This window comes from Branchiostoma belcheri, unplaced genomic scaffold (assembly GCF_001625305.1).
Source record: "Branchiostoma belcheri isolate BF01 breed outbred unplaced genomic scaffold, Haploidv18h27 scaffold5, whole genome shotgun sequence".
Lineage (NCBI taxonomy): Eukaryota > Metazoa > Chordata > Leptocardii > Amphioxiformes > Branchiostomatidae > Branchiostoma > Branchiostoma belcheri.
In genome coordinates, this window is record NW_017804131.1 from 2188131 (window position 1) to 2216024 (window position 27894).

The 27894-nt window shown below is 42.5% G+C and overlaps 1 protein-coding gene across 2 annotated transcripts; it reads left to right on the forward strand.

Annotated features, from left to right (window-relative positions):
- Positions 1 to 5948: 5948 nt before the first annotated feature.
- On the forward strand, positions 5949 to 27789 carry LOC109480184 (hemicentin-2-like). 2 transcript variants are annotated; one of them, XM_019782347.1, is made up of 9 exons: positions 5949 to 6222; positions 11865 to 12050; positions 15689 to 16042; positions 23530 to 23823; positions 24239 to 24523; positions 25111 to 25350; positions 25581 to 25655; positions 25776 to 25958; positions 26159 to 27789. In XM_019782347.1, the coding sequence occupies exons 2-9, from the start codon at positions 11993 to 11995 to the stop codon at positions 26227 to 26229; spliced, it is 1560 nt and encodes a 519-aa protein (XP_019637906.1). In that variant the 5' UTR covers positions 5949 to 6222; positions 11865 to 11992; the 3' UTR covers positions 26230 to 27789. The 2 variants fall into 2 exon arrangements, with proteins under 2 accessions (XP_019637906.1, XP_019637907.1); XM_019782348.1 differs by lacking the exon at positions 5949 to 6222 and having other exon boundaries at positions 11785 to 12050.
- The last annotated feature ends 105 nt before the right edge of the window (positions 27790 to 27894 follow it).

The window sequence follows — 27894 nt, forward strand, 5'->3', positions numbered from 1 at the left end:
CCACAGTAAAGTTCTTTCCGGTAAGAGTGCGTCAGCAGACCTATCAGTTTGGCCTTACTCAGCTTGTGTTTAAGGCACAGAACCGGTGTGTTGCGCCTCAAGGCGGTTTACCGGTTATACACGGTGACTTGGTTTTTGTCTCATACATGGATTAGCATGACTGTATGATCAAACCCCGTAGCATGCTCTACACTGATTGCGCTTCTTCAACGGAACACCATGACGCTTTCGGTTAGAGCGACGTTCTGGGATGTGTGACCATCCCTTATGCAACTCGGGTTCCCCCTCTGTAACCGTGAAATAGGTTGTGACGCGTTTTCCCATTCCAGCGGCAACCGACAATTACCGGTATGAATAGCAAATAAATCATTCTTCTTCAGCGCTGATGCACCTTTCAAGGTATTTTCATGTCAAGGCTGTCTGGAGCCACTGCCGTTGATTTGAGAAAGTTCCACTCAAGCGTCTGACTGTACAAGATGTGAGACAATTTTACTTGCTGAAGGTGATAGGGTCCTTGGCAGCCTGTCACATTCCCCGTTGACATGTTGAGGAACAACACTTTTCTAGATCTCTTATACCGACTGAAGGATTCAATAGGAAGACCCTTCTTACACAACCAAGAGGTTTATTCAGCGGACGTTTCGGTGAATATCTGTCGCCTTCCTCAGGGCAATTCTGACTGGTTCACAGACGGTCACCGAAACGTCGGCTGAATAGACGTCTTGGTTGTGTAAAAAGAGCCTTTCATACAGTGACTTAACAATCTGATGAAAACATTCACCGATTGAAAGATTGTATTTAGAATCCAGTTGGGAAGTACGTACAGATATACATGTAGCCTACATTGAAGCCAATGAACTCTTGGTTAAAGCGCGGTCACAACCCGGGGCCCGGCCGGGCAGTCGTATGGAACGGAAATTATGACATAAGACAGCAAAACACAAAAAAAAGTTTTAGAAAATTAACTATAAGCACTATTTGTGTATACTCTTAATACAAATTATTTATTTTTCGCTCACGCAAACAACCAGGCCGGGCCCCGGCTTGCAAATGTGACCGTGCCCTTACTGGCTCAGGAACAACAGGTGCAGAAGTAGGTTGACGTCCACTAGCGAAGGGCTACAAACAAGGGTACACATATGCCACTGTCAAAAGGGCTAAATTTGTTTAAACGTACTTACACTGTGTCGTTTAGGGTAAAGGTCGACCAGGATCAAGGCACATGGCATATGGCCTTTTCAACGGAAATTGCACTGACGGGTATACGTACAGGGGATCCGGGAGGGTCTGATGTCACAGAAATCAATCGATACTAGACAGAGTCGTGCATGACAGAGATGTCGTGAAATAGCAAGGTACATAGAAAACGTCACAACTCACTTGCAACTTTCACCAAGTTTGTTTGTGCCTTTATTTATACTCGATATATATCTACAGATAGATCACCCCATTTGGCCATCTTGGCCGCTTTTCGTGGGTGTCGAGTACAAAGTTTGACGACATTTAGATAGGTATTACACAAGTTACGCTGCTTTATTCTCAATCTATGGCTCATTTGCCTAATTTGCATAAATTTGCATGCATAAAGAGACTTAGAACCATGATGTCCCAGCTCGACCATAATAGCACTTATTTCAAAATGATCAGGGGGCATTAAGGTTTCATTGTATGGTACCGACCAAAGTATGTACGGGTACCGGTTGGCTAAGTTTCTTATTTTCTAGGCCTCTTCTGAGAATCTCCTAGACTATAGATTTTCGTGCTTGAGCTCAACCAGTGGATGGGGAGTGGTAAGTACACAGGTACACATATCATAATACAGGTCAGTCCTATTGGCAGTAAGACACGGTGACGTTTCATAACCACCAAGTACACCAATATACTGTTATACTTGTTGTTAATAACACTATCTGCTGTATGTGTAAAGTCGCAAGGCGGCACCCATGCTGTGTGAGAGGTGCATGAGAGCCGCATTGCGACCAATCAGCCTACTGCAGTTTTCCGATAGCACAAATAAGGATAGAATGTTTATGGATTAGTAAACTAGATGCTATCATTGAATTCTAATGTCTATCATTTACAAGAGAAACATTAGAATGCAGTTTGAAAATCGCACTTCAAAGAATGTAGTTTTAACCCCCTATTTCAACAAGATATACTGCACCAACTCCATGTAATAACAAAAGTAGCTATAGCTAGGAGGTTAGGTTGGAGGATCAGTTAACAGGTAACGAAGGTTGGACAGTTACCTGTTATACACCACACAGTATAACAGGTAACTGTCCAACCTTCGTCTGTTAAGGTGTCCTTTCGAAGTATCTCGCACGGTGCGCTGCCGATCAACAAATGTTAGACATATGCATGTGCTGTTAGTGCATGCAATTGAAGGTGGCGGTAAGATATTGGCTGAGTAGTAAGGCTAACTAACTCGGTACAGAGAGGTTAAGGGTTCAATTCCTGTCATTCTTGTGCCCTCGGTTGCGGAGGTAACAGGTACAGGTGGTCAAAAAAAGGGGATAGGTTCCGTCTTCCAACGCCGTGCACTAGCTTGAATTTTATTGACACATTAACAACTTCCACAGTTAATTAACACATTAACAACTGCCCATAAACTGTCATAAATAGTGCTATATTACTACCTCTCCCTACTTTAGGACTACCTGGAGTTAGAAAAAATGTATATATTGTATACACGAAATATATTTTTTGATCTGTAAGTATAAAGAAATATATTGTACTGCACCTTATCTAATCTTAACCATAGAAAACTACAAAGCTTCTGATAAACGACGCGTGAAAATGAAAGGCGATTTCACAAAAGGAAGCAATACTCGCGCCGATAGACATCCAGGCAAAGCTTTCCTCTGTAGACGGAACAGAAAATGAAGTACTGTATTAATTCTCAGGAACAAGGACGAGATAAACCAGGGGAAAACGACTGCCCTCCGGCTGTTATTAGTGAACTGAGCACCGACGCGGTAATTGAGGACATTAATCAAAGTAATTACGACAGAAAAGGGCAACATGTGCCGAAAACCCCGGGGGAAAAGCCTGCTTATTCTGACTGGGCTTGCTTCGTCGAATTTGAAATGTCACAAGATTCTTTGTGTTTGCAATGATACACAGCTCGATGAATTGACAATTTGTGCATTCTAAGGGCTGCAAGAGACCTTTTTTTAATAATGTTAATATTAGTACGAGATGCTGTTCTTCTTAATCTTGCTACATTTTACACTTACACATATAACGCCAGGTACCAAATCGATTTTTAAGACCTTTTCTTTTATTACGTAACGCTACTCTGGAGCTAGATAAAAGCTCGTATGATTTACTATTTTTATTAATTGTTCGCTTTAGGCAGGGGGCAATGCCCGCACAACATTAGAGAAAAACGTACATAATAAACTACAAGTGCATACATCATAAAATACTGCGAAATTATATAACTTTCATGCGGGGTTGAGAAGTTATACAAGGGGGAGCGGTACGATTGAATTGATCTCACACAAGTTCATTTCACACATATATTATTAAGCATGTGGAAGCCATACCCCCTCCCCCATGTCTGTATTGTTTGACGGGACGTTGCCCTTCGACTACTGCCTATCCCATCATACCTTGTGCGCGCGTGCTCCTCTATAGGGGGTGTTTCATATGAAGAGACAACATGAGGTTTTATAGTCTCCCGGGGATCAGCTTGACTTTCGCTTTAATAAGGTGATCAATGCTCGTACAACAATACATTAAAACGTACAAAACTAACTACAGTACATACATCATAAAACACTGCGAGATTATATGACTTTTATGCGGGGTAAGACGTTCTGCAAGGGAGAAGCGGTACGACTGAATTGATCTCTTTTGCACAAATACAATGTATTATTAAGAGTGACAAAGTGATTTATAAGACACACACACCCATGTTTTCATATTGCTCGACGGGACGTTACCTATCCCATCATACCTTGCGCGCGCGTGCTCCTCAAAAGGGGGTGTTTAATATGAAGAGACAAAATGAGGTTTTATAGTCTCCCGGGGATCAGCTTGACTCTGGGCCGTGTCCCTACATAATAAAACGCCAACCCCACGCCCATGTTTGCATTGTTTAACGGGACGTTACCCTTCTACTATTGCCTATCCCATCATACCTTGCGCGCGCGTGCTCCTCTACAGAAAGTGTTTAATGTGAAGACTCCAAATGAGGTTTTATAGTCTCCCGGGGGATCAGCTTGACTGTGGGCCGTGTCCCGACATCATAAACCCCGTGCCCCACGCCCACACGCCCGATTTCCCGTGGGACTTTGCAGGTGAACGCTGCACCTGTCGTGCACAATTGCCCGGATGTTCCGACAGATGGCCCGTAAGTAGTTGTCTAGTCACGGGGCTATGCATCACCAGCACGCGACAAACGTCGATAAAACTACGCCGACCTACAAAGCACAAACTGTCAGCTTTCTGCACATCAATGGCACAATAATGAAATATCGAATCTCATAATAAATGAATCTCTACTTTTCTCATGATGAAAATCCAAAAGAGCGATTTCTATGGATGATGATTTATTATACTTGTCTCACTAGACTTTACTTTTTAAACGAGATAAATGAGAGTGACAATTCGTGATCGGTGTTTTCTCTCCTTCATAATGCCCAGGAACACACAAGGTGTGGTGATTACCACTTCTTTGTGAAGAGCTCTTTCAGAGCTGAATGCGGACTTAATGAGCATTAAGTTGATGAGCGGTAAACAAGAAATGACAGTGTCCATTCCATGGGAACAGAGCCTGGCACGTGCCGGTTGTCACACACGGATTCACACAGACAATATGGTGGAAAATGAGGCGTTGATGTTCCTTTGTTCTTTATCTCCTCCTTTGTGGACAGAGATCACTCTATGATAGGGCGTTATTCAAGTTCTCAAACACCTGCGTCTACTTGGAGATTTGCCAAACAAAAAAAATGACCTCACAGACATGTTATATGTCAATCTGTACTGGCTTCTGGTCAATCAAGCCTCAGTTTGTGAATTTATTCACCATACAGCACCAAGAAACATGGAAAACAGTTGTTCACCAGTCACTTTACTCTGGGGTAGAGCGTGGTTTGTCTTTCAAGACATGTGTACTGTACGACAGTCCCCTCTCTGTAACGATTGTAGAGATCAGTTATGGCAAACGTCCAACTCAGGCGTTCAAGCGCCACCCGTTACACAGCGCCTTACTACACATGCTAATTGACAGAACGATGATCACAGTTTTATCGGCGGTTGGTATATCCTGAGTGTATTCTTGGGTGCCCACTCTGCCAGCATACACATCTGCATCGAAGACCTGTTACTGAGTTACCTTTGGCTTCAAGGTATAAACGATACCTCTGGTTTCCTCCATATACGTAGTTTAACCTACACCTCTCATCGCACACCTGGCAAAGCAGCGATCTTCAAATTCGGATAATAAAGGCATACGGGCCCAGTTGGAGAGGGAAACAGTTAACCTGTAACGTAGCTGTTCCATACGCCTTCTTTATCACAATACTACTGGTGAAGCGACATTTAAGTGGAATTAGGAAAACATAGAATTGGTTGCGGACATGAGGGAGGTACAGGTGGTACCATCTGCACAAGTGTCAATCATCTCATGACTACGGTTTGTTTGACTTACTGATTGCCGCAGGCAGGGGGGCTGTGATGCATGCACACAGAGGGAGAGTTCATTTTATTTTTCCAACTTGGGAATTCATTTTGCTACGCTGTTATTCGAAACATAGACTACCTCCTTTTAAAGTAGTGCCAATCGCGATCTTTAGTGCATCGAGAGGTGTGATAAAGAAACAGGTGTTTGCTGTACTAGTAGTAAAGAGGGTGGTACTACCCCCAGTCTGAAATGGATCAGTCCAATGCTGAAAAGAAAGGAATTATGAATAATACTCCATTCGTTTCTCAGAAAGAGTTGTAGCTACACTTGTGTTAGTGGGCTTAGGCGTGCCTTCTTATATTCCCAGTGCTACAAAAAAAGGAGCGACGTAAACAAAAGGGTTTACATGGCATGGGTTCCAGTGGTGCCGGTCGATAACTGTCGTCTGTGCGGTAAACAAGTGGTGTTGATTGTACTAACGTGCTGGGGTGGACACTGAGGCGGGACAGCGTGCGGGGACTGCCGCCGGGATCGGACCGGGACTTCGGTGTGTGAGTGTAGACCCACACGTCTGGCCACCGTATAGACCGGTATGTCTACTTCTTTTTATTTTGTCCTATATATAGATTCTTTATTGACTCGACAAAAGTACGGGGCTTTTCGTATGTTCTACTACAACTAAGATCGAACAAAGCTAAATACATGTATGAATAAATAAATATTAATATTAACATATCGGCTATTAAGATTGTGTGAGTTGATTCTCATGAAACCGACTCATTGTGTATGCAAAACACAAGAATCGTAAAAAAAGGCATAATGTCGTGGACCTATATGTTAAACCACCTCCTTGGTTAAACATATGTTGTGTACATTTTACACCTTTGTTATTTTCTCTCATTTAGAACTATTTTTAGTGCAGAATTCCAATTTACGTAACCAAGGTAAAACGAACTAATGGGTTTTAAAAACAGGGCACTTTAAAGATGTCCGCACCTGCTTTCACTTCCCGTCGCCTCTTTCTCTAAACCTGCGGATTTGATCTGCCATATCACATTCACGTCACCATAGCATTTAACGCGCGAGGGATAATCCCGTATTTAGTCCCACACAAACTCCCAGCGCTTGCTTTAGTCCAGAAGCAATTTGTAACACTCAATAGCTAGTTTTAAATGCTACCCCTGTCGCCTACAAAGTGATAGATTTTATATACACTTAGCTAAGCGTGGTGGATAAAGGTTTTACGTATGGGCTAGGTGTAACAGCAGGGGACTCCAATAGCAGCCGGTCTACTGACCTTTCCTGGCCTTACACAACACACGGTGTGGTACAACACCACACAGTAATGCTCAACTCAAAAACCTTCGCAAAACAAACATAAAACAACCAACTGTTTTCTCATCTTCCTTGGGGAGGTAAGAAGTTTTAGTCTAACGATTGAAAGGAGATATGACGAAATAGCAAGAGTATTCCTGCGATAGGGGAGCGTTTCAAAGTTTAATTGTATGATGTGTAAAATATCAATTGTATAATCCGAATGAAAGTAAGCGGCGTAGATAAGTGATTGGTAATGCAGTTAGAGTAACACGTGTATTAAAACATGCTTGCATGGTGAATTTCTCATTGTTTTAATGGTTTTATTAGTAACGACCCATATGCAATTATATGGTCTATTATCTACATGCGTGTGGCTCAAGGATAAACACAATCCAGTCAAGTAACGTAATTATTATGATGCATATCAAAAGAACAATGGCGGCCCGGCTCGCCTTTTCTACCCCGTCTGTCTCCCCTGCCCTTCAGGCATTGTTCCCTTTGTCTGGTTCTCCGGTGTTGCAACATTAGCTTTGGTACAATCTACCGTTCTGTAGGCTTGGAATATAGTTGTGTTTCTCCACATTGGAGGATGTTCTTTTTTGGGGGGAGGAAAGCTAGAATTAAGAATATTTTAGCACTATCCATGCACTATCTAATAGTGTATTCATTCATTAAGTTATTCTGGGTTGTACATTTTACATTGTGATCTGGGTGCGGCGTTGCGAAAAAAAATACTGTATGTAGTATGATATATTCTCAAGTCAAATCTCATAATACATGTAGCTAGCGTAGTAGTAGTAGCGTAGTAGTAGTCATATGAGTAGTATACGTTTTTCCCAGACAGCAGTTATCTGTCTCCTATTATTATATTGTACCGAATAGTATCTTTGAATTGACTGCAAAAGCAAGTAGCCTTCGGGCATGATTTTGCCCATAAACAACATATTCTCTTCATAGTAGTTGTATGATTCTAATATATTAATATCCATCTACCAAAACTCCTACAACTTAAAACGAAGAGAAATAGCTCTGATCCTGATCACGAGCGGTGCACCAACTTACCTTGTCACGGATTGTCATGCATGCATTTAAAAAGCACTTCGACAAGCAGGATGGCAGCGACGTGGAGCTTTTGAAATCGATTTGTACAACACATGTATACCGGAGAAATCGACCTTTGTATGGGTTAGAGCGGGGCGTGCGATTTACTCCTCAACCTTACAGCCTACCCCAAGGTCACAACCTGTACGTGTGGCTAGGGAGGGTTGGCTAACAACACAGCTCTATTCAAAGCAGTGCTGCTCTTCGGTTCATTTCATGGCCCCGGAGAAAGAAACGTACGTTCCCTGTGGACAACGCCTCTGTATGGTTCTTGACTTTTGTCCATCGTATCTTTCTCCGTTTGGAGGCGACTTTAGAGCTAGGCTAGTGACAGCTATTCCATATACTCTTTTACTTGCTGAACGAAATATAACAGGGAGTTATATTATATATATGAACTGAGAAATAGGGGGACTCACACATCAGAGAAGCCAGCCATCCATAGAGTTACACATGGGCAGGCTATTAGTCTTGTGCTGGCATACCCACCCACAACGTTATACATAATACTGGATATGTTTGAGTGCGCTTAAAGAAAGAAGATAGACATTCCTAGTGTATGTGTACCTTCAAAGCAGTCACTCACACTAATTCTAATTGATGTTTTCATAAAATTCAAGAAAAAAATACACGAAATTGAAACGACCATAGCATGAAATGACTAGGCTAGCTTTCCCATCTTACTCTAACGACGACTTCCACCCGTACTTTCCATGTACCTCAGGGTTAAATTGGGTGGAAAAGTCAACCAACCATTCATTATACCTGCCTGGTCAGGGGGAACTCACAACAATCAAGAACAAGTTGCCTAGACGGCGTTTTCGCATCAACTGGCTCCAGTCGTGCGGGAAGGGAACTTATACAAACAAAGTAAATGGGACAGACAGTCTGTATCGACCCGTCCACACTCCTGCCTCATCAAAGAGTGCCACCGACGCTCAAGTGGCGCAATATACCGGTGTGCTTGAAATCTGTAGGGACTTCTTTGTACAGTTACGAGTGGTATGTGCACTGTATGCAATAACGCTTAATTGCAGTTGGAGCTCTAGGCACAGCATTTAGGAGTTACATTGCGAACTGTTGAAATCAGTCTACGATTGAGAATAGTTTGGAAGAGAGGGATATTTCTAACGTCTACATTGGAATTTCTCTTGTGAAGTTGTACAATATTATTAAGTGGGATCCTTTGTCATCCTCTGGGTTCAAAAAAGTCAAACCCAGTAGTTTTTACTAGTGGTTTCTTAGTAGTTATCAGTAGTTTTATGTGTACTAATTATCTGTTTTTATACCAAATGTTTCTTCTGTTCCTGCAATTAGCCCTCGGGCAAGAATTTGTAATAAAACTTATATATTGTTACAACACTATATTCCATAATCTACTCAGGGTAGCGTAGTATGTCAGCTGCGACACCGTACTGAAAAGTATATTGGTTAAAATTGCATGACATACTCTCCGCAACATTCGATACAGCAAACCTTTCCGAAAATGTGAGCCACAATGTAAAATATGTATGGGGTTCTGCAGTGAAAAAAATGTGAGGGAATTACGTCGCACTTAGGGCTTACTGGGAAATCCAGAGGTTGTTTCATGTCACCGCGGATTAGCCGGGCGACGGCAAAGACTATTGAAGAATTGGCAATAATGAGGACGTTACGACTGGAATATCTGTCACTTTGCAGAAATCGCAATAAAAGCCAGACTTTGAACGATATCCTGACGTACGGAAGCTGACTCCTGGTCCTTTGTGACAAGTCTACCGCCTTTCGGTGTAATGCAGGCTATATTTCTTAGATACATCAATGGCATTTGTCTTTGCGAACTCTTGCCAAAGTTTTACCGAACATGGGAGAATATGGCATGGACAAATGCCTTTTCACTGTACCAGAGAATAATGCAGTCAGGTCACTAAACCATAAAAACATCCATCTTTTGTTGTCAGATGTGTTTGGAATGGTATTTTAAGCTGCATAACTTTCATGAATACACGGAGACTATTTTGTTCAATAATCCCAAGATCTCACTATATAGCGTGGACGAGACTTTGACACCACCATATACGGGCTTATGGCATGACGACTGATAGCACTGCGTTCTAACAACTGCCATTACGTCCTTGCCTGCCAGTGCTCTTGTGATGATTATTCACAGTCATTATGAAGTTCAGCAAAGATGCATGCATGCCCAAACTAGATAAAGCAGTAGATAACGTTACGTCCTAGAAAACGTCCTTGTTCCAATCAGGGAAAAGGAAAGATTCAGATTAGACAATTGTCGTTCTATCACCTCATTACGTGGACCACCCATAGACAAGGCGGCCTTTTTTGCTTCGTTGGTGAACACACGGGACAATAATGTGCTATCATTCGTACGCACCTTTCTCCGGCTGCAGTCTCTCTAGGGTCGACTCAGCATGACTTTGACCAGCGGCGCTCTGCTCTCCACGACCCGACACTTATTCACGTCCCTCTCAACTCCACTTCTGAGTTCCCTTCTTACGGCACGGTCACATTTCCAAGCCGGGGCCCGGCCGGGTTGTTTGCGTAAACGAAAAATAAACAATTTGTATTAAGAGTATACACAAATAGTGCTCACGGTTGATTTTCTAAAACTTTTTTTGTGTTTTGCTGTCTCATATCATAATTTTCGTTCCAAACGACTGCCCGGCCGGGCCCCGGGTTCGGAAATGTGACCGCGCCTTAACAAGTGCCAAAACACCCCGGCTATTTTTTATTCAGTATGAAGCTACAGTCTGATCCTTAATTGAAATGAACGATGAGCGAAACTATTACTAATCACTGAGCTTCATGTTCTACATTCTGTCCTCAAATCCTCCTCATTGCATTTTGCGACTTCTATCTGTTCCCACTTTACAGCATAATTTTAATTTGAAAAACAGATAATAGGGAGCCAAATTAACTGCATTATAAATGTCGGTACGCATCTTGATTATCATGTCTCATCGCCTAACACCCCATGATTACTCATGTCTATGTCAGCGCAATGAAAAGGAATTAATGGATTCATTAGGGCCGCCTGACACACGTGTACAAACATTTGTATGAAGACTTATACCTGTGGTTATATATATATTATATTCACGTCAACACAAAAGCTCCAGAGTGCTCCTAACAGCGGGCGGTTTGAATGTGGTTGGTACAATCAGATGGAGGCCCGACGGGGATCATAAACGCATCAGACTCAGAATATCTGCATATACGTTATCTTTGAAATACTGTTGTAGATGCTGGCCTGAGGCGATAGCGATGAAATAGGCCACGCTCCATCTTTCCTGTGTAAGTACCGCACGTAACGTAACCGGGACACCGCTCCATATTTTACGGTAAAGTCTCGCCCTGCCGTGTTCTGAAATGACGTTACGTGGAACTACCAGTGGTTTAGGCATCCATTATACTTATTGCGAGATGAAAATGAGGCCCAAGGGATCTGTTAAAACGTCATGTTGCCTGAACAGTTCTGATTGTAATCTGCTCAACAATAAGTGAGAACCCAGGCCCCATTTTCTCTCCTGAAACATGCATGAGGACTGTAGTCTGCAATTCGGTTGTAAAAGGGGCGACATGAAGGATACCCTAATTTGCATATCTTGAAGATCAGGGGCGAAAGAAAAATCCTGGGGAAAGTCCCCTGTACTTAAAACGTGACCATTCGAGCCTGTTCATAGCGGAGGTTGGCTCAGGGTGGATATCTCTCCGCTCCAGGTGGGGTCGTTGGAAACACCCCATTGCTATTCTGGGTCTAATGTGATGCCGTGAAGTAGAGAGATGATTTTCTGTCAAAATTTGATCATCGCAGGTGGTCATTCATCCTGGGCAACGACCGATAGTGGGCGTCGACGGAGCGGCCAACGAGAGTCATCACCGCCGCTCTCATCCGTACGGACTACCGCCTGAGACTCCGACTCCGGCAGGACAAAAGTCAGGATGAAGACGTCCGCGTCCTACACGCTTGTCTTACTGTGGACGCTAGCTGGAAACACCGGTGAGTGAGAGAAAGCTATCTTGATGCGTACGTAGCGTGTGGTGATAACTTCTGTTTTGTCACGTCGCGTATCGAGTGACACGTTTTGCGTGAACAGTTTCCGATACGAGACCTACTTTGGCTGATTGGAAATGCACATAATGCAATTAGCTGTAAATTCGACCTAATCTGTCCACTCAATATCAATTTAGTCGTTTGCATGGGCATTTCTAACAAAAGAAAACGCCCCGCATAATTATGCGTGTGCCACGGCAGGACTACAATACAGAGCTCTGCCATATGTTAAATTTTTGAGATAATGACGTAGAATAACGCTAGCTTTGGATAAATATCAAAAACAAAATCTAGTTCATAAACTGCAATGTCTATTGCGTCCTTGGTGGTATAATAGCTGTGACAGAATTGCAATGCGGCTATGAGGAACAATCAAGAACACGCAATTTTATGCACTATACAAGCATTGTCTGAGAAGGTCGTCTCTTGTACTGTTTTGTTTATAGGTAGAATAAATAGCCGATACAGAAAAAAATCTGCTGACAAGCAGTTACGCGTAGCAGGTGGTACAAGAGACGTGTCTATTAAAGAAGGCTATCCTTGTTTTATTCCTCGGTCGAAGGGGAATTTGCTGGTGTCGCGTTTCGCTCCGGTGAAACCTTTCACTGGCAAAGGTCAGTTCAATTTCGATTTTATACCAGTGTAGCTACAGCAGCCCATTTAACACCTGCTTCCTGTGTACATACGGGTCTCTCGGGGAGTGAAGGGATCACGGGCCCGGGCTGATACTCTCAACCATTTTCCACCGTCCACTGGTCATTCGTGATCTCCTTAACTCCATCGTGGCTCGATTCAAAACACCAAGTACTAGGTCCATGCAAATTTCTCATCCATTTTTTATGTACGATCAATGTCTGGTTCTTCGGTGTATCTACGTGCTGCTGCCCAGATCGAAATGTACATGTAAGAAAGGCGATCAAACTTTGATTTACATTTAAAATGTGTTTACTTGCGAGAAGACAGATTGTCAGGGATCAATACGTCAAGCGCCAGCCGTGAGAAAAGGGAAGGCGTTTTTACAAACTCCAGCAGGAGATAGGACGGATTGATGGATGTCTTTGTAGGTTACAATCTCTAACTGTGGCAACTCATCTTTGTTGACATTAAATCAATCGCTATCTCCAACAAAAAGTGCAACTTATCTGCAAAGGGTGTCCAATCGCGTTAGGTCAGCTTTGTTTGGTTACATGGGAACAGGTGTTTCGCATTGATGGAAAAGTTAGAACGAAAACTTTCAGTTTAAGAATTATGCTGTCGATCTCTCTTTTACCTGTCATAATGCCATCAAATAGTACATGTAGCTTTTAGACATAGATGTATTACCATCTTATATGTAAAATGTTCGAAAGTTTTACATTGTATCACCAGAAAAAAATATAAGCGTTTCGAGCAGGGTAGCCCCAAGTACAGTGCCCCTTCACGAACATTTTATTAATGTTCTTCCGCTTGACACAAGGGGTTGAGAACCTTTGGAGCTCATGGGTTTCCAAGAAGAACGCTTATTATTTGAAGAAAAAAGGGATTACAACGTCAAATCCCTTCCCTCCTTGAGCCGTTAGTGTTTAACAATTAACGAGAGGGATGGTTAAGTCGACAGGGGCGCCCTCCGCTGAATGTGGTATTCAATACGCCCTGTTTGCGATATGAAAGATTGATGAAAACCTGGCTGATAATATCTACTTATTTTTGGCGCCTTTGTCGAGCGGCAGTCATGTATGCTCCCCACAGAAGACATATTCCCGGGGCTTAACTCGCACCGTTCGGCGCTATGCAGCAACACGGGCGGGAATTACACGCAACAAGACCCCAAACCCTCAAGCGGAACTCCTAATATTGGATTTTTGCGAGAAGAGCTAATTTGCGGGTGGACGGCTACATGTAACGATTTTATGACGCTTTGAGGGTTGATTTATGTCTCCGCTAACCGGCTTGTGGCTCGAGCCGTCATCAGCAAAAAGACTGGCTGAACTCAGATAGAATGTGAAATACCGGGGTTCCCCCGGGTTTGTGCGGCCTGGGTGCCAGTTGTCAAGAGGACGATTCAAAACACGCCCTGTGCCCACAAAACATCCGAGTTTTTATTGCAGCAGATTTAACAGACGACACGAAAATTGTAGGCTAATGTACGCAGTACGGCAGCAACATTACCAGTGTTCTACGCCGGTGAACTACCGCATACTGGGTCGGTACCGAAGGGTGGTCCTCAAAGATCGTGAAGGAAGGAGGGACAGTAATTTCGTGCTTGACATGATGAATGATTTAATTTGCTTTAAATGAATCTACTTTAAAAAGAAAACTAAATGACAATGCAGAGGGCATTTTTTTTGCAAATGATAGACGAGAGCACCGCTCACTATTTTCTACTCACATTCATTATTGATCACGAGTAATTCTGGGAGCGTGTGAACATACGGCAGCTACAGAACTCACGGGTGCGATAACAGAGTGAGTTGTAGCAGGGGAAAGATGCTGGCTCGGCAACAATTGTAAAGGCCGCTCAATACAGGCCTGGGGAGAGCCCTGCTGATGGATGGTAGTCGTGACCAGGTGCCCTTTTTCCTGTAAGCAGATCAAGGAACGATGTACATTTTCCCGAGCTTCTGTCAATTTTATATTCACAAGATTCAACGTCGTGCTAGTCAAGCTGAAACATACAACCCATCGTGTCGTTGATTAAACTTGTCATATCGAGTCATGTCAAAAAATCATATCTTAATTCATGATGATCATCATGCTCTTATTTTATTGCGGAATTAGGTTGTGAAATACTGTATCATGTCACCTAAAATATTACTTCGTTCCACCGTATAGATTTACCAATATATTTATTCTTCTTTGTTGATTTCCTCTGTCAAATTTACGATGTTCATAGAAACCTTAACTCCAGAACAGAGATGCAGAGAGCATAATGGGCTGAATTTATGGTTTACTGCCATTGGTTCTCGATAGCCCAGCTCTACCACGAAATAAATTTCCAACGCACGGTTATCATAAAACAGGTGAATTATGCCCGTTCCCCGGCAGATACTGCTGCAAGATGGCTCAGTACGAACGGATGCACCTGCACATGAAAGGCCTTCAATTTCTTCAGTCATGTTCAACAAAGACGACAGATGTTCTATGTATGCATAACGACGTATGTCGAAGTAATGGATAAAGATAGTCCTATGAAAATCTTTGGGTGCGTACTGATCGGTGTAAGTCAGTATGTATAACTACAGGAGAATTATACTACATTGACCCACCCAGACCTTGTAAACCAAAAAGCTCTAAGCGCTAGTAGACCTATATCTGATCAACAGGCTTTTATAAAACTTTGGCGTCCAGATTTCAACTGAAATTTATGCTTAGTATATTTTGGACCTTTGCGTTTTATAAGGAGTTATCAATCTTGCAATAATCCGATACAGATTTTCAAAAAGTTTTGTACTTTGTCGCCGCAGCCGAACGATGATGATGATGACTTTCAAGTACTTTTGAGTTTTCTTTTCTGCAAATGTAATGAGGTAGAGTTGGCCGTTAGCTTCTAGTGCACTGTACAGAAAATGTTTCTCTATCTGACATCATTTACGTTATGTTTGCAGCAACAGTGGAATCGCAGAGCCAGATTGGGCTGGCCCTACCGGACGATGTGAACACCGTGGTCGGCGACCCGTCCGTCCTTCCCGCCGACTACTCCACGGAACTGCCCGTCATTTCCATAACCTGGAGCAAGTTGGATAGTGAGAGCGAAAAGAGAAGAAACACTATCATGTCGTATGACCCGAACACTGGGACCGTGAACGCCTTTGGTGAGTACAAGAACCGAGTGAGCCTCGCGGACAAGGCATCTCTCCGGATTGACTCCACCGACCTGTCTGATGCCGGTACATACGTGTTGTCTCTGCTGATAGAGGACATAGGCACTGAGGAGGGCTTCATCACACTCAACGTCATGGGTGAGTTTCATTTACTTTATCCTTAAGTTCGTCTTCGTCTATTTATCGCTTTACCACATTTGTGGAAGGATTGACATAACAGGTGACTATCACCTCTTCAAGATGTCAGCCCTGAGACCAGAATGTAAGGTTTGAACCACTAACACTTGGGAGAACCTCTGCTCTTTTCGATAAATGTGGTGGTAATTTTAACTTGATCAAGGGGTGGCTCTCCTTGAACATGGGAGCTCCGACTCTACGTCCTATCCGACGGGACGTCATTAGCCAAAGTTCGAAACTCATTTATACCACCTGAGTCATTTGAGAAATAGGTGATAAGTGCCTTTCCCAAGGACAAGGACACAACAATAGGGCCTGCCGGGGATCAGAACCCAGAAGCTTCCAATTCTGACTCAAGAACCCTGACCACAAGAATACCTTCCCACCCTCTATCAACCAACCACCAATCAATATTTATCCCCACTCATTCCATACTATTTGTCGACCATCGGCTTCCCTACCAGGTCAGATGTATTGCCTCATTCAGAAATTCATTCTTTTCTAGAACTATCGCAGAGTGGAACTCGCCGTCACCAAGTAGGGGCATTATCCTCAGATAGTTTAAAACAATGTCTAGAGTTAGATATTCAAGGGTTAAGTGTAACAAGTCGTTCGGTGTGATGTAGCAAGCTGCCGCCTCGCCGCGTGCCTGCGAAGCTGGACAGGTGTGTTACGCCGAAGTGTGGTTATACCGGCTATACATATACAGATACAGATTCCTATCGTAGCTCCAACTTCCACGTTCTGCCTCTAATGAATCTAACTAACAAGTAGGCATATATCTTATCATTGAACATGACAGGCAAGATTTTAGATCTCGCAAGGGAACTCTTCAAGCGCTTGATAGAATACATTTGTGAAAGGAAATATTCTCTGTGCGGACAGAATTACAATATTTCATTTCATCCTAAGTAATAGGGGTATTTAGTGGTCTATATGTAGTAAAACTTCGCTTTCCAATTTATTGCAGAAATGAAATCGATTCGGTGTATGTAATTTTATGCAGCCAATATTATCGAACCTGTTTACAAAATGTTTCAACATGACATTAAATATTATGAAATATAGCATTAAATGTCATAAATAAAAGGCAACATTTCCTTTATATACACACGCTTATTTGCTCTACTGCTATTATATGTGTATATAGGTAACAAGTTGATATACTAAATATCTTCACTTCTATTGTACAGTAGTTACTAACGTCGTGAAATATAGATGTATATGTACCAAACCATAAAGATAGAAATCCCATGAAACAGATAATTTTTGAAAACCGTTCCCAAACGATAAGGTTTATCATACATCTAGGAGTCATTTTGTCGGTAATAATGATGTTGTCAGCCGATGTTACCATAGATAGAAGGCTGTTTAAATCCACCTACACGATCTTTTGCGTACTTAGATAAACAGACTAGACATGTATATTGCATAAAACGTACCAATAAACAGGATGTAAGCCAACGAATGAGTGAAAACAACAATTTTAATTCCAAGTTGATGGTTTGACATTTTACCTATCATCACCAGGGAATCTACATCAACAAAATGGCCACTAGCTGTATAACTTTGAAAACTACAGAATTAAACAGCAATCTAGATGATAACGAAATAGACGGCAGGCAATCACTCAAAAAGGACTACAAGGAATAAAAACTATATTCAACTCAATTTTACCACAATAAAGGTAAAAGCTCGATGAATTATTAACAACGGCTTACAATACAATCAACTGGTAGCCATTCCCAATAGGCACTTATGTGTATGTCATTAGTTAGGACATATTTGGGGAGCAGTTTGTATATATGTTTCTGTGATAAGCAATTGAATGTAATTACAAATTCGTCATATAGATGATGTATTTGTGCCCTCTGTCCACCAACTTGGTGCATGCTATTGAATATACAATTCACATTTCACAATTCACATGAAAAGCGTCCACTGAAATTACCGTCACTAATTCATGATAGTTTCTATTTTCCTTGTAGAATAATAGAATGGATGAATAAGTTAGTGGTCTGCCCCAGAAAGATGATGTAGCGAAACCGCAAAAAGCACCAAAGGATTATGCCGGGTCTCTGGAGGAGCGTTACGTCTTGTATGATCGATAGAAACGTAAACGCGACTTTGGAAAAGGAAAGTGAGCTTTCGTGAGAGGGAGTAAGCTTATATGGGCACCGTCTCAAAACATCAGAATGGTTCGTTCCGCTACTATATTTTCTGTCCACGTTCATTCTAATCTTTCGACTAAAAGTACCTTTGTGGGGAAAACTCTCTGGGTATCGCTTCAAGAGGGCTGATATTCCTGTCAAAATATGTTCTTGCCGTGTCCTTGTAGCAGAACTTTTACCTATTTTATAGAGGTCAGATCCACACAATTTATTTGCACTGAAGGATACTTTGTGGGAAACTCTCTGGGTACCGCTTCAAGAGGCTGATATTCCTGTCGAAATACGTTCTTGCAGTGTCCTTGTAGCAGAACTTTTACCTATTTCATAGAGGTCAGATCCACACAATTTATTTGTAGTGATGGATGTAATTTTTCAACACATACAATATCTTTTGCATGGTCAGAAAGGTCTCTCATGAAATACGAGCCCACTAAGACGTTTTGCGCCGGTGTATTCTATGAAGAAGAATACATGTCTGCGGAGTTGACATGTGCATCATACTAATGGCAGCCCTCCAGCTCACCATGCCCTGCCCCTGGTACTTACAATGTACATTAAATCAATGGCTTAACAACGGACTACAGAAAACATCTTGTATGAGTACTGAAGATGCAAGGCATGGAAAGTAGCTCAATGTACGCAGGCTAGCCGTTCATCTATCATCTGCGCTTCGGAAAGTAACGGAACACTCCAAAGGTCCAGCCATAAAAGCATCCAAGGTCAACGCCGTCGACCATTTGAAGGAGAAACAAAAGCTCTTATCGCTGTAAAAGCCATCGGCGTTTTGTAAGGGGCCACAGGCTGCCATGGATTACTCTAAATTTAACTCCGTGTTTGAGAGGCAAGTTATATGTTCACTCAAGGACGGCATTTTCCCGTCCCTTATTTAGATGTTACGAAGATGAAGGTAATTACTATGCAGTAAAAGATACATAACGCTTGCCTCCGCTATCTCGCTTCTTTTAACTTTAAATCTGTTGCTGAAGTTCGGCAATGCTGGAAGCCCGGAGGCTATTTTGTGTGGTAATGGGAAATGGTTAGATAAGAGGCTTATAACTTCGATCAGGATTCATGCCGTACCCTGTATCGTAATAGTGACATTTACTGCTATCGCGTTTAGAGATATTACAGCTATGGTATATTGGGTTAGGGCGTGGTTACGTTCAGGCATCATCACCTATCTTACTTTAAATGTCCTCTTCTGTTAGAGTACTGCTATACCTCAATCCCACCCTAACCATTTGTGACAATATTGTAGGTAGCATGCTCCTTAATAGATCAACATAAAGCGCCCATGTGCTTACGTTTGCTATGGTTCGTTACGTTTATTGTGTATGTTTATCATTATATATGATAATGACTATGCTCATTATCATCATGCCCTTTGCTTGGAAATACTAACAGTGGTGTTGTCTTATCAAATATAATGGTTTTTAATTAAGACATCCATAGCCAAAATCTAGCTACTCCTCATAAATATTCAGAAAAGTACGCATTGCAAACAACAGAAAGAAATTGAACTTCACGTTGCTATCCAACATTCCATCTAAGAGTTTACCTCTCCTGGTAGAGAGTTTTCGTCTCTTCTTTCCTCAAGAAGTAGCGTTTTACGACAAACCAACTGATGAAGAAATCCCTTTACTTGGTTTCAAAAACAGCTTGAAAATTGCAGAAAGCCGTGATAACAACAGTAGTGGTCCAAACCTCTATTCACAAATCCCCACTAAAACGTGCAACAACGTTAGGGAAACATTTCCCCATCAAGACTTATCAAGAAACATCAAAACCGTCTGTTTCTGTCTCTCTCCTAAACCCGACCGTTACTTCGCCGTCATAGCCCATAGTCTATCAGACATTTCAAACCGCTGCACCATTTATTTTACAAAGCTAATAAGCCCCGAGAGAACCAAGATTCTCGTACGGCCATGTTCAAAAATACTATCAATCTTGGAGGCAAAGAGATTTTTCTCTGTGGGTAGAAGAGTCCTTTTATAAGTTTTTCTCGAATTGAGTGTAGCGGAGACATTTGGAGAATCTAGTGTAGCGTAGACAGCTGGAGATATCCTGGCTTTCAAACATGTTATAGCTGCCGAGTCTCTTTCGTCTTCTCCACAAATGGACTTGGATACCTGGCTGAGTTGGAGAAACTTTGAGTCTGTGGTTGGTGCCCAGGGATCTGTGATACAAATACGACTTGGCAGTAGAATCCCACGGGCATGTCACAAGTGTGGATGTTTGCGTTTTGTGCGGGTAATTAAGGTGGCCCCAGAGCCCTGCACAGAGAACCGCATACTTAATGACACATGTCCAGGTGGGCCATCTCGGGGAAGCATTGCATTCACATTCACTACTGAAATGTCATGACCAAATGGTTCAGCGATGTGCAAAATGGCATCGACGTCATCCGCAGTTTACTCAATCCTTCTGAAGGCCAGACGAAAAGAAATGTCCGATGCAATTTTCCTCTGTGTAATTTCAAAGTATGTCAACCCTGGCCTAACTTACGTTTTTCTAACTTAATCTGCTTCCCTTGATCGCAGACATTGACGTGAAGATTATACTAAAATAGTCAACTTCCAACATATCTATCAGCTTCTTATTACATTATATTATCAGAGCATAACAGCACAAATATAATTTCTACACTGAAATGCCGAAATTGCAAAATAAAGAATATGCATTGTAGGTCAAGTCTAGAGAAAACAAAAAAAGTCTAACCAGAGAATATTCGACAAAGTTTGCAGAGAAAGAATACAAATCACTATATATATATATGTTTTCAAAACTACTGTAACAGTTGAAACAAGAAGACTCCTAGATTGCCGGTATTGATGTCTGGGCTAGATAGTGGCCTTAGCAGTCGGACTGCTCTACTCCCAACAGAATAACTACAGTTCTTATGGACCAGTGTTCTACACCACATGCTGGTCCCTTTAGAGCACTAAATTTGCTGATGCATTCCTTTGTCCTTGGAATTTCCTCTGCATTACGATAACACCAGTAATTCATTTGTGACCAATCTTCGTCCCAGAAGGGAGCTATTTGTATGCTGGAGGCCGACGTTTTACCCAAACCACGAGCGGGCTCATTTTCTAAAAGAACGTAACCTTTGTCACGCCAGAAGTCCCCTAGTCCCTGTCTCTTTTGAATTAATCATACAGAGGAGTCTTGTAACCGCGAAGCGAGACACGTTGGAGAATTTGCAGGAGGCTTGCTCTATAATTAGGCTGTGTTACAAGTCGTGTTGCTATGCATTATTGATGGGAATAGGCCATGTGAAAAATGACAAAATGCTATAGCCCGTAGCCCATTTAAACAAACCACGAGTCGACTAACACTTGACGACGCCAGTCGAATTGGGTATCTTTTTTAAGGCAAATCTAATTTGCGGTCGTGCAGGGTTGGTCGGAGGGGGATCTCTTGTTGAGGTTCCCTACTAGTTTTCTCGTTAAGGCATTAATGGATTATGGAAATCTCGCCTACAGGTGTATGCTCTAACGATCAGCCGACAAAAGTCCACTTTGCATTTAATGTACCATTTCCCACCCACACACACCTCTGGGGAGATTAACTAGTAGGCACTGGGAATAAAGGACGTAGGGAGAAATATAATAAGGCCAAATGTATGAAAGGCTCAGGATGTGAACCGCGCAAACCCGCAACAGGGATCCCTACTTGTTCCTAACGCGATCAGGGAACCTTGCGGTGATCCTAACCTGATTTGGCAGATTTTTCCGCCGTGAACAATGCCCGTGCGGTGGTATTTACCGCAGGGTGGACCTGGTGGGTTTTCTCTTTCCGCACACGGGGCACTGCGAACGTGGGGCATGGTGTAATCCAATTGGTTTCTAATTTCATGGCGGCTGTGGAGAGTACGTCCCAACTCTCCCCGCCCTACTGACAAGCGTGAAGGACAATGGGTTCGTGTTTTACGTCTATAAGACCCCCCGCGAGCAACATACATTCTTAACTCCTCACTTACATCCATGCTTAGGCATATCAAATCTATGATCTACAGATAATTAGAAACATAGATAAAACATGATCTACGTAGATAAGAAATTCCCAACATCGGCTTCAAACCTTGCAGCATATTCCTAAGATGCGGTGTACCGTAATAATAAGGTGATTAGCTGTGCATCACTCCCCACTGTGAGCCCATTCCAAAACAAATCAAAATGTCATACCTATTATTTCTATGTCATTAGCGCACATACTTATCCATACAATCTCTTATATAACAAGAAGATTAAGTAGAAGATCGGGAGAACTAGAAACTTTCGAGAATTAATTAAAACACAACATCTTTAACAAATGATTCTTTAGGCAAATATAAAGCATTAGAAGTCAACTTTCCTGGCAGTGATTGAACATTTGAACAAACCCAGCCGTATTTGTCCTGTAAGATTGCTTTGTCAAATGCAGGTGTTAGGTCCCCCCTTGGGGGTACATATTGCACGAAATTGGCATCCGTCTACTGAAACTAATTATAGCTTCTTCATCATCAAAGTCACCCGATAATAAAGCATGTGGGAGAACTTTCCAGTCTAGGTTTAATTTCCTCCACGTATTGCCCAGGGTTACCAACTAAAGACGCCAAGCATAAAGGATAATCTTTTGGTAATGGTAACTTCTTGAGGCAATCATTTCTTCCAACACATGATGACGTCCAACATTATTATTGCCTGAGGTGTTCTACTATAATGTAATAAGGACTGTTTGTCACTGAAGATTGCGAGTGAAAAGTATTGCTAATTTTTCACCAACAGCTTCCAGCCTAAGATAAGGTCTCTGCAAGACAGTGCACTTGGTTTCACATATACTCGTTAGGTAGCTATAGTACGTGGGCAGAATAAGGGGATACGCTCGTCTTTTATCATCATTTCTCCTATTTGTTTTGTGCCTTTCTTTTTGCTGTCTCTTGATTCGAGAGTTTTTACTCTTGAATTTCCTGCTATAATCTTATAGATTGAAACGTTCTGTGTGCTTAAATGAATTTTATTTTGTTCTTCTTCTCCAAACCAATAAGGTCAATGACCTGAACCAGACAGTCTATCACCATGGTAACTGGTGTAGGGTTACATCATGTTGCAATTTTATAGCAGGGGGGATTTAGCTCTCTGACCATGTATATGAATGTGATTGAGTAAGAATTAACAGAGCAGACCGTATGCGAAGGTAAACATTATGCATTTGCTTTGCAAATGTTACCTTCCTAGTTCCAGTGGTGACTTTTGCGTTGAATAAAAAAAAACGTGTTTGTGTTTTTATCCGCAGTTCCTCCAACGATAGAAGTGGGTCCGTCTGACCCGTACGTGGCTGAGTGGGGTGAGACGGTGACCCTGACGTGTCTCGTCACGAACGCCATCCCTCCCATCACGTTCCTCCGCTGGGAGAAGGACGGCATTCCCGTGGACGGCATCGCCGAGCAGAGCAAGTACTCGGGCGGGAACCTGGACTCGCCGTCCCTGCTGATCCGGCACGTGATGCGGGGTGACGCCGGGAGGTACACGTGTATCGCTAACCACCCTGTCAGACCGGCCGCAGCCAACATCAGACTGGACGTTCTGTGTGAGTATAGCCGGATACAAACTACAGCAATATTTTCTGTTCGATTTTCTCTGTACTTTGTATTTACCTGGAAGAATATGTCAACAAGTGATTTAGTTATGCTACTAGAAACAGTTTATGTACGAAAGTTCATGTACATGTGCACGCATGCAATATATAAAACTTGTTCGTGACTTTGTCTTGGGAACCATAAGACTGGCATATTATGACTATTCCTCAACATTTGTATATGTAGTGCATGTTTTGACAGCCTCGGCGGCAGCTATTCTCTATGTTTCAAAAGTCGATACACTTGTGGATCAACTGTCACCAGGCAGTGCGAACATGGCAAAGAGCTTGAAAGTTTGCAGGTCTGTAAAGCATGTTCAGCAAGACTTCAGCAGCTTATATTTTTACTTTTATCGTCCTTCCCCAGTCCCCGCCTCAATAATCAGCTTCACAGACTCGACCTCCGCCACCGAGGCAGACCCCATCACTCTGCAGTGCGTGGCTGACGGCAACCCCCCTCCCAACATCACCTGGGTCAAAGATGGCGGGCGGCTCAAGTCGCCGCCCCGGTCCCAGCCCGTGTCCAAAGACGTCCGCGCCAGCTCCCTGGTGCTGCCCAGGGTCAGGCTGAACGACACGGGAGAGTACAAGTGTACAGCCTCCAACGGGATCGGCAAGAGTGAAGCCAGGACTATGCGACTCTCCATTCGAGGTATTTGTTCCTGACTGTCGTTAAACATTTTTCCTTTACCTGTACCTACATGTAGTCCCGTCTTCATGCCTGAGAGTCGGGGACGAAGGTGGTATTCAGTATCGGCCCCTCCACTCCCTCCTGTCTCTGGCCCAGTGAGAGCACTCTGCCAGGGGTGTGCCCATTCAGTCCCGTGTATGTCGTTAAACAAGGACTTCCATATTGACAAACCTTCGATCATGAAACAAAATCTGTTCTTACCTTTTTACCATCATAAAGAAACAAGAAGAAGCCGAATTTACGTAGGTGTAGTTACTCATGATATTGTATATATGTAACGTTATCTGCATAATATTCTTTGTTGTGACCTGTACTGAACCCAGTGGGTATGTAATACTATGTATGTACAATTAAGGTCTTCATCAATTTATATTCTTAACATCATCTGTCTTCTTTTTCTCCGATTCACCACATTTACACGTTCCCGCTCCATGCAGTACACAAGGTCATCCGGTAGAAAAGATGACAGTCTATAGTAGATGCTCAGTTCACTGATGAAGGACGTTTATTACACAGTGACATTGCCTCCTTTATGTCCTCTCTCCTAGCCGCTACAAAGAAGCTGACTTCCGCCACCGTTGCCGTGATTGTGGGGGCCACAGCGGGAGGTCTGTGGCTCGTCATCTGTGTCCTCCTGGTGGTGTGGTTCATCCGGAGGAGGAGAAGTCAGAAGGAGAAGAAGAAGTTCGCGTTCTACTACAACATCGGACGGAGAGACCAGGGCAGGATGGAGGGCAAGATGGAGATGGAGGAGGACAGGGAACCTCCGCCTTACGCGTCTTTGCCAGGTATATCATCAACACGTGCCGCATGAACGGCATCACCGTGTATATACTAGAGTAGTTTTGGTTATGAAGTTTGCTACTCGTGTACCAGTGTAAGCCTTAAGTAGGAATGCAGCTGCGCCACCTACCGTCTTCATTGAAAATGTCACAATGTTTATCCGTTTGATTCTACGTACACATGGGATATGTTTTTAACGCGTATCGTATCATCTGCTTTTGTTTTTCTTTCACAGAGAAACCTACAAATCAGAAGTCTGGGTATGCAGGCATTGAAACAATGAGGAAGTCAGCAAGTCAGAAATTCAAAGGTACTTTATCATTGTAATTACACTTCATTCACTCGAGAGCATATCCTTTCCACCGTAGACATGTACTGTAGAGTAGTATGAATGGGAATACCTTTACTAATACTTACTGTATCCCTGTAGAGAGAAGATACGCCAAAGCCCTGTATGCCTACGGCCCGCGGGAAGAGAACGAACTCAGCCTCGAGCCGGATGACGTCATCGAGGTGCTGGAGGGGGAAGATGGCGGCTGGTGCCTGGGTTACCTGAGGGGCAGGATAGGCCTGTTCCCCTCCAACTACGTACAGTTCATTCCCGCACGGCAAGGTTCGACACTTTTAAGTTTACAGAAAACATAAAAAAATGAATCATCAGTCACAGCTCACAAAAGCATGTCCAACATTTGACCAATTACTATTATAGTCGTTGTGTTCTATGTCTACATACTTCTATGTCAAAACCACAAATGTACTGACGACATGAATTTACAGTTTATAAATGTTATAATTATCTGTCTTATTCTGCAGTGATGGCGGCGAAGGCAGGGGTGCACTGTAAGGATATTGAAGACGAGACGCCCTCCAAGCGAAGCATCTGAAGAAATGACAAGTATAGATGCTGTAGGGTACTTAACATCCATTCTAAATGGATGGGCGTTTGGAACGAACAGTTGCAGAGATAACAGTACGAAGGGATAAAATTTTGGGCAGTTGTAAAAGTTTTAACGTATGGTATTTAGTACTTGTGCTACGTTTTTGCTTGAGGGTGAAAGTATCCAACACAGGGGACGATACTTGTTCTACAACCACATGTACTTGTACAGATATGCTATGACCAACCAGTGTAAAGCAATGTTTTTGACTGTAAAAAATATTTATGGCATATTCATTCCTTCTGTTTGGTGAGATTACACGTACCTTCTCAGTGAGCACTACCTGTACTGTGTGTCCTTTAGCCGTGGTGTCTAGTGGATGGTGTCTTCGACCTTGACGTACCCTTGAGAGTCGTAAACCACCCTTGATGGTACTTATATTTTGCCAAATGTGTGTTCTCCAGGGCTGCGTTAACGTGGCAATGGGACTTGGTTTCCCCTTTATGGGCTAATGCCTTTACCCCTAAATAACCCACCACTTTAATTATTACTTTAGCGGAATTTCTAAATATATTGTGAGTTGTAGTTTCCTGGGCCGCCACCTTTCTTTCCGCTAAACTAAAAATAGGAATAATTTGGTTATGACATTGCTGCCTTTAAATATAAAATCAGAATCAAATTTTAGTCTTGTTGATGAAATGCAGACCTTACACATACGGAAGAGGTTAGAATGGCGCAGTAATTTCATGCTCAACAAATTCTGAATCAAACGCAACGGAACATCAATTATTTCAATCTTATATTAATCTTTTTAGACTCACTTGAATCAATGAAGCAGAGCAGCTTTCCAATGTCGAGCACGTTCCTCCAGGCACCGTGGCTATGCAACTGGGTCTATAGGTCTGCCCCTAATAAAACATATCCTATAATATAACTGGTACTCAGGCAATAGTGAATTGTCTATACGTCCCATATCGCCACTAGGAGTAACAGAGAGACAAGCCCTATGTATAGTTGGGGAAAGCAGGAACACAATGTTTGTTCAACAACCTTTCAGAGGGACATTTGTACATAGCTTTACACAAATATGATACTGTTTTCTTTACTGGTTCTAAATGCCGATGTGATCGTCTGTTCAAGTATGGGCTTTAGTATTAGAAAACACTGCTGTTGCATTCGGACCCTAAGGCTTGTATACATAATATAAGGTATGAAAGTAAATGAATGCTTGAATGCGTAAATATTGCTCTTGTGAGGATCAACCGAGGCCTGGTGCTTTTTGTGTTGTATTATATACCACTCTAATGTGTGATGGGGAGATTTTGCTGTTGTGATGAAATTATTGGACTTATACAGACCATACACTACAAATAGGGGCCGCAACTTGTTAAGAGCTATACAGTAATGGACTATGAGTTCCAAAAGCAGTCCGTATAGATAGTGGACTGCAGGTGTTCAAGTTTGCAATGAGAACAAGAAATAGTGAGCCTGGTCAATTTTATCAGCCAAATGCTTTGACAGATTTTCTAAAGAGCAGCATTTAGATAATCAGTAGGTTTTTTTAATCAATTAATTTATTCAAAGGTTTGGGTTTATTAGGATCAGCAATTGTAACTAAAAGGCTGTGGTGGACGTATATTATCATCAATGCATTCGACGAGCTGAATGTGA

Excerpts from the sequence above, each read along its gene's own strand:
- LOC109480184 (XM_019782347.1), top strand. The coding sequence starts at position 11,993 with ATGAAGACGTCCGCGTCCTACACGCTTGTCTTACTGTGGACGCTAGCT. Across the intron at positions 24,524-25,110 it reads TATGCGACTCTCCATTCGAG|CCGCTACAAAGAAGCTGACT; the intron begins GTATTTGTTCCT and ends CCTCTCTCCTAG. Across the intron at positions 25,656-25,775 it reads AGCAAGTCAGAAATTCAAAG|AGAGAAGATACGCCAAAGCC; the intron begins GTACTTTATCAT and ends GTATCCCTGTAG.